Genomic DNA, 19,574 nt, shown 5'->3' with positions numbered 1-19,574 from the left:
GCCTCTTACCCTCTGTGCTTCTACCAGTCCAGCTCCATTGCAGCTGAGGTTTTGCTTCAGTGCAGCAGCACCTCTTTAAATCACTAGGCTCTGAGTTTGGAAGGAAAACACGCCAGAGTCTTGAGAATAAAGAAGAGTCTTACTCTTCTATACAATGAATATGTCTATATCCAGGATTCGACTCATAACGCTAAGGGGGGAGAAAAAAAAAAAAAAAAAGAAAAAAAGTAGCTTTTTAGCAACCTCTTGTGGCTGCCTGAGAGAAATGCACAATATTGGATTCTTCCATAAGATGTTCAGGGAGAGATTGCCACCTGCTGTCATCTCTCCAAAATAGCATCTAAGACTTCCGAGAAAGCTCACGCTTTTCTCAGGAGCTCTAATTAATTAACCATGACAACTCCTCCAAACATCCGATCACGGATCTCACGTATTAGCGAATCGCAGCCCCGGTGGGAGCCCCGGGACGGGAGCAGCGATCCCCCAAAGCCCCCCCCCGAGCCGTGTTTTCCTGCACAGTGCCCTTACAAGGTAACAGCGCGCAGCAAAACCCGGCCGTGCCAGCCCTCCTCGCGCAGCAAGCAGCGACAGGCGAGGGCACACGCTCTGGAACCACCACGCATTACGCTGACGGAGGCGGGACTCCTCACCTACGCTAACTTGAAGCACTTGTGGCTTGGAGTACTTTGCAAAAGGCCTGCCGCGATAACTAACCCCGGTATCACTCTGGTGAGGCCTCCTCCCTCTTCCACCACCCCAATTCTGCCGACACAGCCCCAACTCTTCCAGTCCCCCCCAGCCGGGCACCCAACCTCTGAAGGGTTCCTGCTGCCCCCAGCCTTGCAGCACAGCAGGCAGAGGAAGCCGAGGGCCTGATCTGATCCCCTCAGCTAAGGGTGAAGCGTGGGCAGCAGAACAGGAGAGACTTGTCCAAGGTCACCCAGGAGGAAAGCAGCCACCCTAAGGGCTGAGAAGGGCCTTCCAGCCACGGCACGAGGGTTAAGGTGCAGACTGCCCGACGTTCTCCACACCCCAGCATCGATTAAAACCTTTGCACTGCCCCTTCCTTTCGCAACGGCCCGGCACCCTCCTCCCCCAACCCCCCAGCTCCCCAGCCAGCTCTCCCAAACGCTCGCTACGAGCCCGGTTACGGGAGGCCGAAGGCACAGCGCTAATCCCAGCTGACCACGCGAGGCGGGGCAGAGCTCAGCACATTCCTCCCTGACAGCCACCGGGGCGCGGACACCAGCTCCTCACACCCCGGGGCTGCCCCAAGCGCCCGAGCACGGCGCGCGGGGGGACAAACGGCTCCGCACCGAGCGTTACGGTGCCCGACAGGGCTGGGGGGTCCCCCGGCTACCCCACGGCCCCCCCCCGCCGCCCAGAAACCGGGGCGGGGCCGGGGACACGGGGCCGGGGCAGGGCAGCGGGGCCGGGGGCAGCCGCTCGGCCCCAGGCCGAGCGGGGCGGAGCAGGGGGGGGGGTCAGGGAGGGGCGGCCGCGGCCCTTACCGGCTGCCGGGCCCTCCCCGGCTCCCGGCCGTCCCCGCCGAGCTGAGCCCTCACGCCGGTGGCCGCCGGGAGCCCAACAGGCACCGCCCCCGCCCCGCCGCCCGCAGGAGCGGCCCCGCCCGCCCCGCCGCGCCTGCGCGGCCCCGGCCCGGCCCCTTTACCGGAGCTTTTTTTCCTTTAAATAATATAGTTTCCTTTAAATACGTGCTTCCGTTACAGCACCGAACTGAGTCGTGACAGGGTGTTGGTAGCAAAGCACAGCATGGGGTTCACAGGAAGCACTCCAAGCCCTCAGCCTCCTGTGATCACCTGCTCCTGGAGCCAAAGAGCAGGGTCTCAGACACAGCAACAGGGGAACTGAATTTTCACCATAAATCAGTGCTGAAGGTATCGTCCCCTTCAGCAACAGAAGGGAAAAGCTTATGGAAAAGGAAGGGTGGCACTAAATAATCTAGGAGCTTGATCAAACGTAACTATGCATAGCTTTCGCAATCAAACTGCAGATAAAGCCGTAGGAGGCTGTGGTCTGCAGCCAGACAGGCGCGCTTTGTGGGTCAGGCTAACCCTAAACCTGGTGGCAGAGCTCAGGTCACGTAGCAGCCAACTGCGGCATCAGTGCTCTTGGACCTGTCACTTCACATGACATGACTGTGCTGTAGTTCAGTTCCAAGCAGCACTTGCAGTAAGCCACTTCATAACAGGCAACACCTCCTACACAAACAGGCTTAGCAAAGGGTGATTTTTGCATGAGGTAAGTAAACCTAGCAGCAGTCCTAGGACTGCTCTCAGAACTTAGCCCCACATAACAGCCTGCCTAGAAAAACGACAGGCATCATTTAATTTTATTGGTCATTGCTTAACCTTCTCAAATTGATAAAAGACAACTAGCACAACAGGTATTATTGATATATTTCACTGCAGTTAGTGGTCAAACGAACAACCATTAACGTATGTCACAGTGAACACTAAAGATGCCACGCCCTGCAGAGCTGATGCAGGAGAAACACTTCCAGCAGCTTTCAGATTTTCCAGCAGCTTTCAGATTTCATAGTGCGTCACCACCGGTGCCTCTTTACTGGGGTCTCCGCCTCTCTCCAGATACAGGTCATTGAAGGGATACTGCTTCGGCCCCTATAAAAACAGAAAAAGAGCAGCAAATATATGACATTCATATAAGCAACTTAAGGGGTAAGGAGAAAACGTCTCATCCAGTTCCCACCAATCTCCCCTGCTTCCTCCCTTACCTCCCCCAAAAAAGGCTTGTCAGTTACAACTTAAATTCTTATTTAAGTGCTTCAGTAGCAACATTCCAGACTTTCCTTGTACCCTAATATTCAGGTTTTGTTTTGTATAAATTCATGTCCTTTAACAGAAACATCAAACATTTGATCAACCAACAGTTCATCTCTGTATGTTCAGACTTATTTATCGAAAGTATTCCAAATGATGCAGATCATGATGTAACTTAAATGTAGGGCAAAAGAAGAGGAAAAAGCATCTCATGCACACGCACACACACAGAGGAGAATGCCCAGTCCAAAGGAAGGATCCTGTAAGAAAATTAAGAAATAGTTCCCCAAGAATGGGAACTGCTCACTGAGATGATCTGTGAGCTGAGCCAAGCCAGCTAACAGAATAACTCAGATTGAACACGGCCTCCCTGCTGCCAGCAGGTTTTCACACGCACACTCACTCAGCTTCAGCAAAAACACCCTTTTGGCCATCAGCAGTGACAAGCAAGAGCTACTGTTCCGCCCTTTACCCAAGGGTGTAACTCACCACAGGCCTGTATGATGGGTAGAACTCTCCGATGCCAAACATGATCAGCATGGTACCCAAAAAAACGAAGAAGTGTTTGCGCATAGTATGCCATGGAATTTGAGTGGGGGATGTATCAAAACGGTTCCGAATATACATGTCGAAGTCCCAGTGCATCTAAAGAACAAAGGAAAAAGACTACACGTTTACCAGCAGTACTCAAGCTGCTCTTACTTAGGAGAGAAGTATTTACAGCATTCTCATTTACAAAACTGCCAGAAGCTGTTTCATGTTTCACAGAGGCAATAAGTCACCTATAGTCATGGCAAGTTGTTGAGTACAGTAAAAGTCAAGACTCCAAATACCATGTTTATACCAGGCAAGCATGCTTAATTATAACATACCAGCAGCTGTTATTTATCTGCATAATCACTCCACCTTAGATTTGCTCCCCAGTGCTGTTGAGAAAGCATGGCAGAAATTGGCACCCTTGTTTATGGAAGATCAGTCACAAACCTCAGCAGAAGTAGCACTTATTTCAAACAAAGAAGCAACTACCTGCCATTTGGAAGCTGGCTCCTCAAAACAGGTAGAGCACCTGCTGCTGCTGCTTCACGACAAGAACAGGGGTAGTAGCAAGCTAATGCCCTTCTTGACTGAAACAGAAGGGCATTCAAACTTCTGCCTCAAAATATACATAGGGAAGTCCTAAGCACGTTCTGCCTAGTCTCCTATCACATTATGGAAAGCAGAGAACTCATTAATTTGCAGCTCAAGTACTGCCTCTAGATCCCCTACTTTTAAATTTTCATACACTGCCATTTTGCTGTCAACCCCTGAGAGGCAGACTGAACAGAATTCAGCTGCCTAAACAGAAGCATCTGCCAACACCTACAATAATGTGCCAGTATATTCCACTAGGCCCCCAGCCACCAACTCCACATGGAAATTTCAGACCCCCTCAGGTATTGAAAAGGCACTGAAATCTGAGATTAAGCAACTGAATCCTGCCCTGAGCGTTACGGTGCCATCCCTAAAAAGCAATGAGATATTAAGGACAATGTTTGGGGCAGAAGGCCTTGTTTTCAAGCACTTGTTCAAACCTAAATTACAGCTATGAATTATAAGCAAGAGTCAGTTCTTACAAGTAAAGGTCTTATCCCACCTCAAGGGCACAAGTAAGTATACAAGCATTCCTGTACCAAGCAGCACAGAATCACTGCAAGGTCTTCCATGTAACTGCTTCTGCAGTCATTACAACATAGACTTTAAATTTTACTGAGGTACACACGATAGGGTGCTCTTGCATGCTTATACTATGACATATGGCATACACGTGCTTACATAATTTCTAATTGTAATAAGAAGCATTCAAGTCAATTACCAGATTCAGTAATCACAGCTAGATTTCAGTCCTTCACAGAAAGACCATGTATTAACTGAAAGTTACTCCTGACAAGCAGCTTGAAGAACTTAGAATTTGCAAGTTAATGTACATGTTCTGTCTGCCCATTTCTCTTAAGGCTGTCTTGCACACTTTCTTCAGAGAAAGCCTCCTTATTTCTATTTTATCCCAAAAGAATCCTGGAGTTACAAAACAGCGATAGCTGCTTCCATTGGACTAGAAGGACCTCTACACAAATGAGGGCTTCTTAGCTAGATGAACCTGAACTAAGTTCTGATACCGAGACAGATCAGGCAAAGAAAATGGAGAAGCCTTTCCCATTGCTACAGAGAAAGTTTAATTTGTAAAGTTATTCTTATAGGTAATGAGATGTTAACGTTCCTCAGCACTTCCACAGCAATTGTTTAGCCTGATGACCACAGCCTAAATTTACTTTTAATTGACTGTCCCTGTGTTATGCACAGGCAACACACCCCTGCACTCCGGGATGCAATTGGACAAAGAATTACAAAGAAAGCACTAAGTAGACATATGTGTTAGTATTTAGTAACAGCAGCATTAACGGCATGAAAACTGCTACTGGCATTCTCACCGGCTCTCCCCAGTTATGCCTGGTATCTGGCTGGTCCCACTGGTACCAGGGGTCTCTCTCATGAGCAGAGCGTTTAGGGAGCATGGGATAGTCACCATACCTGTGAGAAACAGGCGCACGGAAAACAAACAGCCAAGAGAACTGTATTAAGTTTTGATATATATTGTGTAAGACTTTATAAAATAGATGTATGAAAATGGAAGAACACTTTCTTGTTTCTATGGGCTCTGAACTATGCATATATGCTTTTCTTTAAAGAACAATTGTGCAACTCACATGCAACTTGCACAATTATCACCGTGATAGAAGTTGTTATTATATCAAATGGCATATGTCAAAGCACGCTTGTCAGGCTATGGTACAGGGAAGAAAACGTAAACTTCACTGAAATACATAACCCTTCTTGTCTGGTATTTGGCATGTCTGAATATTCCCCAGAATTTAAACTTCTCCTGAAATATTTATTCCATAAATGGAATTTATAGAATTTATCCCTCTCATTACAACAGCATACAAAGTCTCTCAGACAGTATTATATTTACACAGGCCTCCCATTCATTATATTTGCTTCTGTTTTGAGCATTTCTTTCCAAGCTGTAAGCTCACAGCACAGCATCCATCAGTACGCAACAGAGAAGACTCTGAGGCCTCGGCAGCCCCAGGGGCACAAAACCCCCCAAGCTCACCCTAAGCCGTCGTCGGGGTAGGGCTGGTAGTCCTCCACCCTCATGTTGTACTTCTTGGCAGCAGCTGCCCGCTCCTCCGGCGTCCGCGGGTAGGGCCCAGGCAGCAGCTCCGAGGACAGACCCGAGGCTGCGGGACAGCACCGAGGCGGGGTGGGTGAAAGCCAAGGGGGGGCCGCGCTGCCCTCCCAGCCCCACACCACCACCCCGCAGCCCTCAGGGACACCTCCCGCCTCACCACGGCTCCCCCCCCCGAGCTCCCGCGTACCCGCCCGGGCTCCCAGCGGCGCTGCCACCCTCAGTGCCCGCAGGCGGGCGGCCGCCCGCTGCCAGAGGACACCGCCGATCCCGGCCGCCGCCATCATCCCTCCTCCCAGCGCGCAGGCGCCGCCGACGGCGGCCGGCGGGGGCCAGAAAGGCTCGGGGCGGAGGTAGCGCGGCGTGGGCTTGCAGATGCGAGCGGCGCCTCGTCGTGCATAACGCCACTGTGAGCGCGGGCAGGCCTTGCAGTTCGCTCCGCTATGTGAACCCGGCGTGGCTGGGCCCGTCCCCCCCGGTTATTCCCACGATGGGCAGCGTCCCTGTGACCACCTCCGCGAGGAGCCTCAGCGGATCGAAACCCATCGCGGCGCAGCCCTCGTTCAGGCCGCCGGTGCTGGGAGCAGCGCTAATCGCGGGCCCACTGACGGGACGAGGGCAGCGGCGCTCCCTCGGCTGCCCCCGCGCGGAGCCGGCCGCCGAGGCGGGGTCGAGCGCAGGCCCCGGGCTCCGTGAGCCGGGCCCGGCCCGGCCCTGCCCGCCTGGGGTCGCTGCCCGCCGCCGCCGCCGCTCCCTCCGCCCGTCTCCATGGTGCCTCTGCCCTCGCTTCCGGCGTTGCTAGGGGCGGGCGATTTCCGCTTCCGGCGGCCGTCCACTTCCGGGTTTCCCGGTGGGAGGCGGCGATGGCGGCGGCCTCCTCCTCGTCGTCGTCGTCGTCGGCGGGGTGCCGGGAGGGCCCGGCGGCGGGGCCCGGCTGGAGCGAGGCCCAGCTCCGCCGCTACTCCTTCGAGACGCGGCCCATCCCGCGGCTCAGCCACAGCGACCCCCGCGCCGAGGAGCTCATCGAGAACGAGGTGCGGCGGGGCCCGGGGGGCCCGTCCCGTCCCGTCCCGTCCCCCTCAGCTATAACGAGCGTTTCGCCGCCGCTTCGGCAGCGCTGGCTTGCGAGAGCTGCGGGCAAACGCGCGCTTCGCGTTCTTTTCTCGTTGGGTGGAAGTCACGGAAACGTTAGGTAGAACCGCGGGCTGCCGTCTGCGCTTTTTGAAACGAGAGCGGCCGCAGGTGTGGAGTTTGTATGGCGGTAGCTGCGCTTCTGGTGGCTCCGGAGGACAAACGCGGTCTGGTTTTGGTAAGGTTGGCAGGTTTTGGGGAGGCAAACCTGCGAGAAGGGAGGTTGTGAGTGTACAGCTTGGGAGCAGAGCAGCTGTTGTTATTTTTTACTTCTCGGTGTGTACACACGGGGAGGCAGGTGGCTACCTTTGTGTAAAAAAAGTGGTTCTTTTTTTAACATAGGAGCGATGAAAAGATTTCAGGTTTTGGGTGGCTGTGGGTTATCTGTGATTCTCTAGGAACAGAGATGAGCACTGTCTCCTTTTCCATCTTCAAAAACATCTTTTTGCCAACATTTACCACTTAGTAGCTGAAAGTGACCAGGCAGAATTTACAATGTCTCCTTGCTACGTGGCAGGACCAAGCAGCCCTAAAACAGTTCCCAGACGGTGTTTGTCTAACCTCGCGTGTCAGAGATTAGCCAAGTAGATAGCGGAACCTGTCCCATTGCTGCTAGGAGCCTGCTGCAGGAGCAGGCCACCACTCTTTTAAAACTTCCTATCGTATTTTGCATTTTTCTATCTGGATAAAGGATCTCATCACACTAAATGCCTTTTCCAATTGCCCACATTCAAAGAGAATTTTTGGGGTTGCAATAACAAATACGATCGTTCGCGAGTTCAAAAGGTCTTTGAATTGATAAACTTCCTGTTTTTCTCCAGGAGCCAGTGGTGCTGACAGATACTAATCTGGTTTATCCTGCTCTCAAATGGGACCTGGACTACCTCCAGGAAAACATTGGCAATGGGGACTTCTCAGTGTACAGTGCCAGCACACACAAGTTTTTGTACTATGATGAGAAGAAGATGGCCAACTTTAAGAATTTCAAACCCAAGTCGAGCAGGGAAGAGATGAAGTTTGCTGAGTTCGTGGACAGACTCCAGGAAATACAACAAAAAGGGAGTGCTGAGAGGTAAGCGATATGTGGAAGTTTCTCCATTTCTGCAGGTGTATGTACCAGGTATGTTTCTCTTCAGTGACTGTTGATAAAAACCTCTCAAACTTTTCGTTTGTATAAGCTTTTCCTGCATAGCTGCTACAACTGTATTATCCAATTAAAGAAGGCCATGCACTTAAATAATCAAAACTGTTCAAATTGTATATTTACAGAGATTCTTCTCTGTCCGTGGCAGGGTTTAGATAGAGAAGGCTCTACACATCCCTTGGTTTTGGCAGACTATGCTATTGGTAGAGGAGCTTAGTTACAGATGGAAAGGCTTGATGGAAACATGCTGTGTTTCCTGAGCACTTTTTTGCCCTCACACGCTTGTGGTAGATGAGGTAACTCATTGCAGGGGACTGGAAACAGTGACATTTATCTGGGGATCATTCGTGAGTAATTTTGGTACTTGATAGTGGCCAGTCTGGTAAGGGCTTCTTCCTCTTGCACCGTGAGGTGGTGTTCTTGATCTAAAATTCTGATTTTTTTCCCCAGTGATTGTTCATGCAGAGTTGTGTTCTGTTCCATTTTGTACCAGAGAATCATTTGGCAAAGCTTGTGGATTTCTGGAAGCTCTTCCTTTCCACAGCTGTTTATGGTGCTGATAGAACAGAATCTCTAGAAGTTCTCACTCTCTGTTTTTAAAGTCTTTCTGAAGAGATGCTGAGATGCATCTTTATGTTCATTACAATGCTTAACATTTGATTGTTGCCTTCCTCTGGGGAAATACAGGCTATATCTGCAGCAAACCCTGAATGACACAGTTGGAAGGAAGATTGTGGTGGATTTCCTTGGCTTCAACTGGAACTGGATTAACAAACAGCAAGGGAAACGTGGCTGGGGTCAACTGACTTCTAACTTGCTTCTTATTGGCATGGAAGGTAAGTGGCTTCCTGTTACTAGAGAAGGGGAGAAAGTTTGTCTTTTAAAGTTAATTTTGCACTAGTTTCTGAATGTTCCTTCCAAGCAAGCAGTTTAAAGCTTTTGGCTGGAAGGGTACTGTTGCCACAATTCAATGCGCGTTGAAAAGAGAAGAAAAACCCCAAAGGAATAGCCTGCTTGCTGAGAATGCCTGGAGGTAATCTCCTGCTCCCGGAAAGGCTCTGTGTGATGCTCTCGGGGCTGGGTTTTTAGTGATAGCTAATCATACTTTGAAACCTGTTTTTTCGTTGGACAATTCAGATACAGTAGATTTTAAATGCCTGGAGTCGGAGTTTACAAATTGAGCAAAGTTAGCCTTCTGGGCCTTTCTTAGGAGTGACCAATTACCCCAACGAGATTTTCTCCACCGGAGGAAACATTGATTCTTCCATGAGGTATTTGTTCTAAATTGAGTTGGTGCACCATGCTAAAAAGGAATTCTCTGTCAATTCAGAACTGAATGGAGGGTGCTGGAGAACTTGAAGATGGATAAACCCTAATACAACTGGATAAAGTAGAGTTCCAAATCCATGTGGAGACTCATTCATAGGCAGGTGCCTGGGGAGATAGAGGTGCTACTGCACTTGACAAGGAGAGCATTCCAGTAGAAAGTAATCTCAACAACTGGGCCAGGAATGCACACAGTTTTGTGGAGTGGGCTGGCCTATAATCAATGTGGCCGTCACATCCGTATGTCCAGTTATAATTACCCTGCAATTCATGGCTGTTCAGTTCTGACTGCAGGTATTTTTTCCCCTCTGTGTTAAGTCATATTCAGCTTGCAGCAGTTTGTCTTTGCCACGTGCTTTTCTAGCTGAGAAGAGAGAACCTCATTTAAAAGTACTGCATCAACACTTCCATGTAGGTCATAATATGATCAACAAAAATCCTATTATCAGCAGGTTCTGCACAAAAAAAAACAACAAGGGGTTGTTGTGAACCAGTGTGTACTAGTGATCTATTTAATGAAGTTATGGGGTTAGCTGTTATCTTAATTCTAAAATATATCTTAATTGAAAACACATGTAAAAAAAAAAAAGCCAAATGAGCAATATCTGAATTGGCAAACAGCCTGAAAACAATAGAGGGGTGTGAAATGACTCGCTGTATTTTAAGATTTGATTAAACTTAACATCTAGTGGTGATAGTCAAGCTTCATAATCAGTGCCTTAGGCTGAGCAGGGGCAGTTGTGTTACGAAGCCGCAGTGACTGGATTTGTTTACTCCTCTTTTTTTTGCAAAACTACTAGGACGTTTTTCAAAATCAGGCTGTTAGACTCCTCTAGACTAATAATAATTTTATAAAGTCCATTCCACAGTTTATCAGCTAAACATTGTTTTATGAAAAAACTTCCCGTCAACATTTGCCATCTGCTGTTCATGGAGACAAGCTGGAAATCCTAGTCCTGCAGAGCACAAGTTGCTGAATATGGATTTAGAATGGCAATTGTTAAGTGGGGTAGCAACTGCTCAATAAAGGCTGACTGATGCCATGTTCAGTTTGTAACATTTCTGGGGTCATTTTCATTGCTTAGTTTTCTTGATATATGGAAGTATATTTACTGTCTTCACTCTACCAAGGAATATAACTTGCTTCAGTCTCTTATAACTGCATGAGTGCCTTGTTTTGATTATCCTCTGCCCTTTCTGTGTAGGGAATGTGACACCAGCTCATTATGACGAGCAGCAGAACTTCTTTGCTCAGATTAAGGGTTACAAGAGGTGTATCCTTTTCCCTCCTGATCAGTTTGAATGCCTCTACCCTTATCCTGTGCACCATCCATGTGACAGACAGAGCCAGGTGAGAGTAGCAGATTTGTTCTCGGCTTCATTGGGGGGAAAAAAGGGCATTTATGAAGATGCTAGGTGGGAAGAAGCTATGCTAGAATTAAAGCTGCATACCACTTCTGAACTTTGGAAACACCAGAGTTCAGATCTGTTAACATTGAGAACAGATGGGAGAACTGGAGGAGTTTCTGTTTGTTTCAGTTCCTAACGTGCAAGCATTAGGATTATAAATGTCTCCTACTGATAAAAAAACAAAACAAAAACTGGCATGCAGCTGCTGCTTCCTCTGTTCTGGTTCATTGATCACTTGGTCAAAGATGGATTTGCTTGTAGACAAATTTCAGGACTCCTTTTGAGGTGGTGGCACTTTGAGGATACTGCAGGAGCTTGCTATGGAATTAAGAAAAATGGGGATGTAAAAACCATAAAGGAAAGATGAGGAGGATTTCATACTGAGACCTAATAAGGAGGGCTCTCACTGCAGGAAGTTTTTCCTGAGTTTCTTACTCTTTTCTTGTGTTAGGTGGACTTTGACAATCCCGACTACGAGAAGTTTCCAAACTTCCGGAGCGTGGTTGGCTATGAGACGGTGGTGGGTCCGGGGGATGTACTATACATACCTATGTACTGGTAAGAAGGATGGTGGGAACTGTGCTGTGACCAGCAAACAGGTTTAACAGAGGTTCTTCTCTTTAAACTCTTGGTATGGCTGTAAAGAAAATTTTGCCATTCCAACAAGTATGATGTTTTCCGTGATAACTTGGGCCAATCTGCTTCCTATCTTTAGGATGGGAGTGGTAATTCTGCCTGATGCTACATTGTTGTGTGTGTGTGCTCTACTGACATGCAAGAAAAGGGTCTGTATTTAAATAAGGAGAGTTCTCCAGAAGTTCTGTGGCCTTTGTGGTGGATGTGTAGGGTCAGGGTTGTCCAATGCAGTTTGAACACACAATGTTCATTAAATATTTGCCTATAAGCTGTAGCAATAGTTTCTCTTTTTTTCCCCCCCTGCTGTGTCCATGCAGGTGGCACCATATTGAGTCTCTCCTGAATGGCGGGATTACCATCACTGTGAACTTCTGGTACAAGGTGAGTGCAAGCACCTTCCTGTGCAGCTTGGGTAGATCTGTTCCAGTGTACTTTTTCAGATAGAGCTGTATTGGCACATGTTGTCATTGCAATAACTTAATTGCTCCAAATCCCGTGCTTGAAAGTTGAAAGCTACTTTCTGTATTTCCTGTGGTATGTAAAGAGCTGGGTGTCTGGGAGAAGGTGGAATAACCTGTCAATTCAGTAAGCATGCAATGAGTTGCTTTTGGTATTTCAGGGCGCCCCAACCCCAAAGAGAATTGAATATCCATTAAAGGCTCATCAGAAAGTGGCGATAATGAGGAACATTGAGAAGATGTTGGGAGAAGCCTTAGGAAATCCACAAGAGGTACAAAAGAGAACTAAATAATTGCTGCTGTTGAAATGGTTGTAGGTTAGTGCAAAGCTCAAGATACCTGCTTATTTGGCTCTGCAGGCATTGTCACAGCGTGGGTAGGAGAAAGCAGTGTTCCTCTTTTGCTGTGACTGGTTCTTCATGCTGTATTCAGAATGTCCTTTGGCTAGAAAAAAAGCAAAATCCTTAACTTGAAATTCTGAAAAACTACAGGCAGTGGAATAACTGTTTTCATATATGGGGGAAGGTGTATTTTTGCTTTGGGCGCTGCCAGAGAAGTGTTACTCTCAAACTGTCACAAGTCTCCTATGCAGCAACAATACCCAGTATTTGAGGAAAATTAAAACCATTTTACCTGTTGAATCCAAATCTGTTAAACTGGAAAACAGCTTCTCAGTAAAGTCATGTGCTTCCCCCTTAACACATCCCAGTCATCTCTGCGTTTTCTGCAATTTTAACCAACTGTATTTCAGAAAAACAGTACGCTAAAGTACTAATACATGCTTTTGAAGATCTCATGTTATCCTGAAAGTGGAAATACTGGATGTGAATAGAAATGCTTTTGTGGTCTATTTCCCTTACCACTGTGCAGGAACTATTCTTTAGTTCCGTAGCATGAGGTCAGGCCTTTCCTCTGCAGTTATCTTACCACCATAGCATGCTGAAGTTCTTCCTCCAAGCGCTGCCTGAAGGAAGCTGAGAAAGAGGAGTGGTCTTGGCTGGAAACAAAACCTTGCAAATCTGTTAGTACTAACCTTCATTGCAGGTGACCCCAAAGACCAGAGAGGATTCAGTGGGTAAGAATATTCCTTCTTTCACCTGCAAAAAGCAACCGATGCCTACTGCCTCCTTTTAATAGCATCTACTGAGAAATCATAAGTCTGTGCTGGGAAGTGAAAACATTTCAAACCAGTGCTACGCACGCGATGTTTGGTGGCAACTGAAGTTGAGTGTTGACTGAGAACTCTGGGTGCCCTAGTGTGTTATCTAGAAGATACCTAGAAACCGATTCAGTGTACCTTAGGATCAGTTTGCATACTGACATCCTCTGCCCTGGGCCATTCAGCTCGTAAGCTGTCTTGATGTGGGAGAAGCAGGCTGTGCAATTGCCACTTGTAACTGTTCTGGCTAACAGTGTTTTTTTGCTTTGAACAGGTCGGTCCCTTGTTGAATATGATGATTAAAGGACGGTATGACTAATGCCTGGCTGCCCCGGGTGACTGATGTTGGAGCTGCTTTGTTCACAAGCAATGGAAGATACTGAGCGCTAGTATTGCACGCAGCACTTAACAGACTGATGGGTTTCCTGGCCCATCCCTGTCCCTGCCCCACTACAACAAAGGGGGCTACTGGAACTGTAAAACCATTAGTACCCCATTCATCCTTCACTGTCATCTAACAGAACCTCCCAAGAACGAGTCTGCACTTATTGGAAGCTGGATTCATGCTCACTAACTTGTTTTTTTTCCCCTTCCTCTACCCTGTTTGCCACAACAAGGAGCACGGCTTCTGGCACTCGGGTGTGTTGCTTCAGGATTTTCAGGCGTTTGAAGAAGAGCTTGGAGGGGAAATGAGATTGATCTTGTTTCCTCAGCCTCATGAGGTTTGGGCCTCCTGGCTGGGTTTATGTGTTGGTGCCTGCAGCAGATGTAAGATGGAAAGTGATAGGTTTCACAGTTCTCTGTTATTAGAGGACCTAGCCATGCTCAGCTCTGGCACCTTTTTCTATAGTGGAAACGAAAATGTGAGCTGGCCTGTGCGTGATGAGCAACTGGACAAATGATTTGATTTCTTCAACGCAAGACTTTCATGCTTGGGACTTTGCACAGGGCAGAGGGAGAGAAGTGAATTCATCTAGTATGTGAGCATCAGATCCTGTGCTCTCCAAATGTCTGTGTTGTAGGAGTCTAGATAAATCTCCTTCATTCTGACAGCAGTTTTGGGGAGTGAAGGCTTCTCTCCTACTCTTGTGGAGCTGTAGTGTGGTTAAAAGGGGATGAAGCATTATGAAGGGAGATGCATAAATGCCAGGCCAAATTTCAAGTCTTGAATGATTAAGCCACATCTTTTTAAAAAAAAAAAATCTCTAGGGGCACAGAGAGAGACTGTCAAGACAATGTCAGACAGGTACAGAGCCTCCCTTCTCCCCACCAGGGGTGCTGGCTCCTCAGACTAACGTGGGAAGTGCCCTTTTTACTGAAACTGCAAGAACTCAAGTGTGTGTGGCTGCGCACTTGTGCGCATGTTTGTGTGATGTTGTATGACTTCTGTCCATCAGTTTAATCCATGACAGTGTGTGGTTCCCTTCCTTGTACAGTCACTTGAAAGAGGTCAGGGCTTTCTGTTTTAATGTGGTTAAGTTTATCTTGATCCTTCTTGTGTTCTGGGGCTTGATGTGGCAGGCTGGGAAGTGGCAAGACCAGGGCACAGGAACAAGAGGAGCTTATGATTGAGTCCTTGGCAATCATCCTAAAAAATTATTTTGCTTTCTTCCACCTCTGCCACTAGAAGCCCTAGGCTCATATGGAGGCCGGTTTTTTATTCCCCATGGTCCACTGCACTGCTCTTCCTGGTTTGGGGCAGTGTAATGGACTTGAATATTTGATGCAGTTGTAATGGATCCCAAGAGCTAGAGGTGGGAGAAGCTGTTGTATTTTACTGCAGAGAATAGCAAACATTCTATTGAGACTTCCCATTATTTTCCTTTTTTTTCCTGACATGGTATTCTGATAAGTGTTGAGAAGATGGTGCTCAAGAAGTGCTCTGCCTTTGGCTTCAGGCTCCATCTTTTTCTGGGACAGCTCGTGTACCTCTTGCTGTGAGCTTCTCTCGCGCAAAGGTGAAGGACTTCTTGAACAGGAAGTCCTGGGGGATAGTTTTATGGCTGCTTACAGGTCAGAACAAATTAAGTGTAATTGGCAGCTACAGGGCCCTTGATTAAGAAATATGTCCATGTCACCGAGTAGTCTGACTGCCGTGTTATTTGTTGCAGACTATCCAGAGCTGTGGTTAGATCCAAACGAAGGTCACTCAGCTGGATGCTTATCAACGCTCAGCCTTTGGGCATGTGGGGAAGAAAGGCTGCTGACTGGCCAAAAGCAAGAGCTTCCCAGGAATCCTGGGTATACGTGCGGTCTCTGGCCTTGGTTGAAAGATGCTCAAATGAAATCCCGTCTCTGTGCTATTTATTAAGCACACAGTAGTCTCCAGTACTACTTGTTAGGCACCATCAACTCTTGAAGCTCAGGGTGGGAGTTCACATCCCATGTGGAGAGAGAATGGTACTTACAGAACTTTAGGATCCTTTTTATCTTTATTTGCCAAAGGTCTAACTTTTTAAGTGTCTGAACAGTTTTTGCTGCACTTGACTTTGTGAAAGCTCATTTACAATGCACTGATGGACTGACTCTCCCCTTCCGTTTTCACCTTGTGCTTTCAATGCCCCTTGCCATGGTATTGGGAAGCTGTGTGTGTTCTCTGCTAGGGGTGTGTGTGTGCAGGGGGTGGGGTGTGACAAACACACGGTACCTTCTGAAGTGTAGTTCTTAAATACAACCAATGTTGAACAACAGAACTGTGTGGCTTCCATTTTGTGAGTGGCTGTATAGGAGAGCAGTATAAGGAGGTGTGTGTATGGAGATACTTTTCAGCCTAACTTCACTTTTTGTTATTCGCTGTTGAAGGCTGCTGGTCTCCAAAGCTGCCTTCAAAACAGCAGTACCAACTGCATTACTGTGTCTTCATGATTTTTTTCCCCATACTACTCCCATCAGCCTGGAAGGAAAGCTGGGAATAAAATGATATCTTTGAACTTTGTAAATGACGAATGTTAGGTAAGGAACAAATTCTTCTCCCTGCTGACTTGAATGCTGTCACTATGCTCTGGTTGCTGATGAAACCAATGGAGCAAACTACATGGTCAGGTCTAATGAGTTCCATCAGTTGTTTCTCCTTTGGAATATCTCGTCCTTTGTTTGAGCCTTTATCTGATTCATGCTTTAGTCAAGGTGATTTTGGTGGGAGGTTTCCTGTTCGTGTAACTCTGCTCCCCGTTAGCAGCCTTGGGTGGTGGAGTCCTCTATACAAACCTAAGACACAGATCATGTTATGCTGGTGATAACTACAGCAATTTTAGCATCTAACCGTCAGTGAAACATTGTTGGCAAAATCAGCCCAAATTTCTAATGTGTAGTAAAATGGGGAGAAGTTGAACAGAGGATAGGGATGTTGGGGGTGGTGGTGAGACAGAGACAGCTGTCTGACCCTGGGGTACCATGATTGGCAGTCTCCTCACATCCTCAAGGGATAGTTTGAATGTGGAGGGAGTAGGAAAGACAAGTGGTAAGACTTCTGTGGCCATGGGCACTCACCCTTCCCTGCCGTGCCTGCTGGGATCATCATCTCTTTGACACACAATTGCTTCTGTTATTCTGAGCTTAGTTGCCTGAATGTGTCTGATTTTGTAGTCTTTTTTTGTACGTGTCCCTCTTGAGTAACATACACGGCTAGTACCACAAAGCTCAGAAGTGTCTTGGGTTGTGGAGAGAAAGAGAGGAAACAGGTATGCGAACTGTGGCATTTAATGGGTCCAAGGTGAAGCCTTGTCAGGGTCAGAAATGAGAAGGAATAGGACCAGGTGCAGAAATAGTTGTGATGCTGGGGCAGTGTAACACGGGGGGGAGGGGTGAGACCTTCGGCTTTAAAGCAGCCCTTGAGGGAAATAAAGGCAGGCCTTGGGCAAAGCTACTGCTGCTTTTCTTTAGGGCAGTTCTTAGCAAGGAGCAAGCTGACCTTGAACACAGCCAGCTGCTACTCAGGTCTAAAGCCCTGGAATGGGGACAGCACACTCCAGCCTTGGCACTCCTTTCTGCCACATGTGCACGAGGGGTTTCCTCGCACTGTTTTATGGTCCTCATCTTCTCATCCTGTTTGGGAGACAGCACCTCTGCTGTCAGAGTCTCAGGAAGTTCTGAAGGCACTGACTTCCCTGGGTGATTTTCTGTATTGGTGCTGTGAAGGAGGAGTTCCTGTTCAAGGAAAGGAAAAGAGACGTTACTGTGACAAACACATGCAAAGTAAGTTCTAATTACTGCCTCGCAAAGTCAAATATTTGTTGCAAGCAGAGGACTAATTGTGGGGGGAGGGAGCGGAAGTAGAGGCTCGTGGAGTGTAAGTGGAACAGATGCCCGGACGCCTTGGGGAAACGCAGCTTTCCTCTACAAATCAGAGCTTTAAATTACAAGGCTTTTACCAAAGAGAACAGTTGTGAGAAGTCGTCTGCTCTCATTTGCGTAATGGCTTCTGTCACTGGTGATTAGACACAGGATGAAGGAAAAGAAATTTGACAATTAGGAATGAGCGATCATTAATCAGAATCTTTGTTAGAAGGAGGGAAGGGGGGGAGAATATCCCTCAAACAATGGAGGCAGCCACAAGAGCCACAGTGAAGTCCATGAGATGCATAACTGAGTGCTACCGTTGCTCCACAGAGCCCCCTCCGCCTAGATGTGGAGCAGCAGCAAGGGTCTCAGCTCTGATGAAACGCTTGTGGAGGAAGGCAGCTGGGTAAAATCTTCCCCATGCTGCTCAGTAAGTGTCACCTGTATGCTTAGTAAGGGAGATGTTGTATCTTGGAGCCCTCTCCTTGCCCTATCAACACCTTGTGCTTCCTTCTCAGTGCCTGCCCGCACACTGCCAGCAGAAGGCACAGAATCAACTTGCTAAACTTTTCAGACTCCTTTCCCCCAACCTTACATGCAGCCTTGCAGATTCTAGTGTAGAGAAGAGCTGGAATGGGCATTGACTGGCACATGGAAAGAGAAGGATGAGCAACATGAAAGCAGTTCCAGCTCTTCTGATAATGCCACTGCCCACAAGAGCAAGGAGGAACCTGATGGGCTGCGTGGCAGATAAATAAAAGAAGGTACTTGTGACCTCCCTTTGTCATTTGCTGGCTTAGCTCATCAGACAGCTATGCACAATAAAGTATACGTATTTGGTTTTTGCTTGTTTGTTACCTGTTTTTCCTACAGCTGTCATCCTTGAAGGTGTCCTGTGTGACTGCTACTGCAGGGAGGCACAAACAGAGGTACAGTGAACAGAATAGCACCTACCTCACACTGAGCAGATGCCTACCCCTCAGATGAAGGCTTATAGTCTTGTTCAAGCAAGGTGTGACTGAAGGGATAGATGAGGTGCAGTGCTTACGCTGAACAGATCTGTAGGGATATAGCATCTTCGTAAAACCCCATACTTTCCCTAGAACAGCACTTAGAGCACTACATACTGAGCATGTATTGGGGTCTCTCCTTACTGAACATAAAGCTATGCCTCTCTAGCAGCCACTAAGTATTTTAGTTTTGGTAGGCTAGACTTTACAAGCAGGATGTAATCAGTTTACCTAATGCTCGACTTGATCAGTAAGTCAGTGGCCAGCAAGGCGCAGAGGGATGTTCAACCCAAAAGCTAGTTTGCCTTCAGAATTATAGCCCTGACTGTTCCATCAACTCTGTCACAATAGCTTGCACCTGTTTGAAACTTTCAATCTATTGGGAAATATATGGAGAAAAGGGAAAAATGGGTAAGGTATTTGAGTTCTCCAAACAGAAATAGTTGTGCATTATATATATATATATATATATATAATGCGATAAGTCTATCATTATCTCCACCTGTAGCTCCACAACCATTTCCTGGTTCCACCAAACACTGTCACACAGAGAAAATCACCTTAAATGTACACAACTTGTAGAACCATGGCAGTAACTTGCGCCTGGGTAGAGAAAACTAAGTGTCTTTATTGGGTGTGATTGCAAGGAAAAATCACCATTCATCAGCTGGAAAAAGCAGTAGCTAGTTGATTGCATACGTATGTGCACACAGTGTTTGCCCAGGCAAACAGCAGGGTGAAGGTTAAGCACAGGAAGGGTATTTAGGAGTGAGTGTCTGGCTGGCTAGCTAAAATCAAAGGACATGAGGATATCATGGTGTTATAGCAGATGTTAGGAGCTTTAGGCATATTGCAGTAGGGGTAGGGTTCATGTGAGCTGAAGTGGGTGTTATTGCAGTGGAAAGCTGCAGTTCTCATCCTCAGTTCTCTAAAAATTGACATGTTGTATATGTATTTCAAAGTCTTGTCATGTTAGATATTTTAGTGTGGTTTAT

General features: G+C 47.4%; 3 protein-coding genes across 7 annotated transcripts in view; 1 reads left to right on the top strand and 2 right to left on the bottom strand.

Moving 5' to 3' along the window:
* SEC31B (SEC31 homolog B, COPII coat complex component) overlaps positions 1-1,648 on the bottom strand; it is a 33,100-nt gene extending 31,452 nt beyond the window's left edge. For 3 of the 4 annotated variants that reach the window (XM_080597973.1, XM_080597976.1, XM_080597975.1), the window contains exons 1-2: positions 1,512-1,648; positions 10-190 (exon numbers count right to left, since the gene is read on the bottom strand). The gene's annotated coding sequence lies outside the window, so the exon portion shown is untranslated. The remainder of the gene's footprint in view (positions 1-9; positions 191-1,511) is intronic. The other variant, XM_080597974.1, reaches the window with a different exon arrangement.
* A 755-nt stretch (positions 1,649-2,403) lies between these two features.
* Positions 2,404-6,719, bottom strand: NDUFB8 (NADH:ubiquinone oxidoreductase subunit B8). The gene is made up of 5 exons (XM_080597982.1): positions 6,218-6,719; positions 5,953-6,079; positions 5,267-5,366; positions 3,291-3,446; positions 2,404-2,642 (listed from the first exon to the last, which is right to left on the bottom strand). The coding sequence occupies exons 1-5, from the start codon at positions 6,312-6,314 to the stop codon at positions 2,550-2,552; spliced, it is 573 nt and encodes a 190-aa protein (XP_080454108.1). The 5' UTR covers positions 6,315-6,719; the 3' UTR covers positions 2,404-2,549.
* A 126-nt stretch (positions 6,720-6,845) lies between these two features.
* On the top strand, positions 6,846-15,981 carry HIF1AN (hypoxia inducible factor 1 subunit alpha inhibitor). 2 transcript variants are annotated; one of them, XM_080597981.1, is made up of 9 exons: positions 6,922-7,061; positions 7,205-7,336; positions 7,980-8,230; positions 8,990-9,138; positions 10,834-10,979; positions 11,490-11,596; positions 11,992-12,055; positions 12,294-12,404; positions 13,566-15,981. In XM_080597981.1, the coding sequence occupies exons 2-9, from the start codon at positions 7,283-7,285 to the stop codon at positions 13,608-13,610; spliced, it is 927 nt and encodes a 308-aa protein (XP_080454107.1). In that variant the 5' UTR covers positions 6,922-7,061; positions 7,205-7,282; the 3' UTR covers positions 13,611-15,981. The 2 variants fall into 2 exon arrangements, with proteins under 2 accessions (XP_080454106.1, XP_080454107.1); XM_080597980.1 differs by lacking the exon at positions 7,205-7,336 and having other exon boundaries at positions 6,846-7,061.
* The last annotated feature ends 3,593 nt before the right edge of the window (positions 15,982-19,574 follow it).

The sequence above is a fragment of the Anser brachyrhynchus genome, assembly GCF_964034855.1.
Source record: "Anser brachyrhynchus genome assembly, chromosome: 6".
NCBI lineage: Eukaryota > Metazoa > Chordata > Aves > Anseriformes > Anatidae > Anser > Anser brachyrhynchus.
The sequence above is the reverse complement of the archived record's forward strand: the minus strand, read 5'-3'. Positions and strand labels throughout refer to the sequence as shown.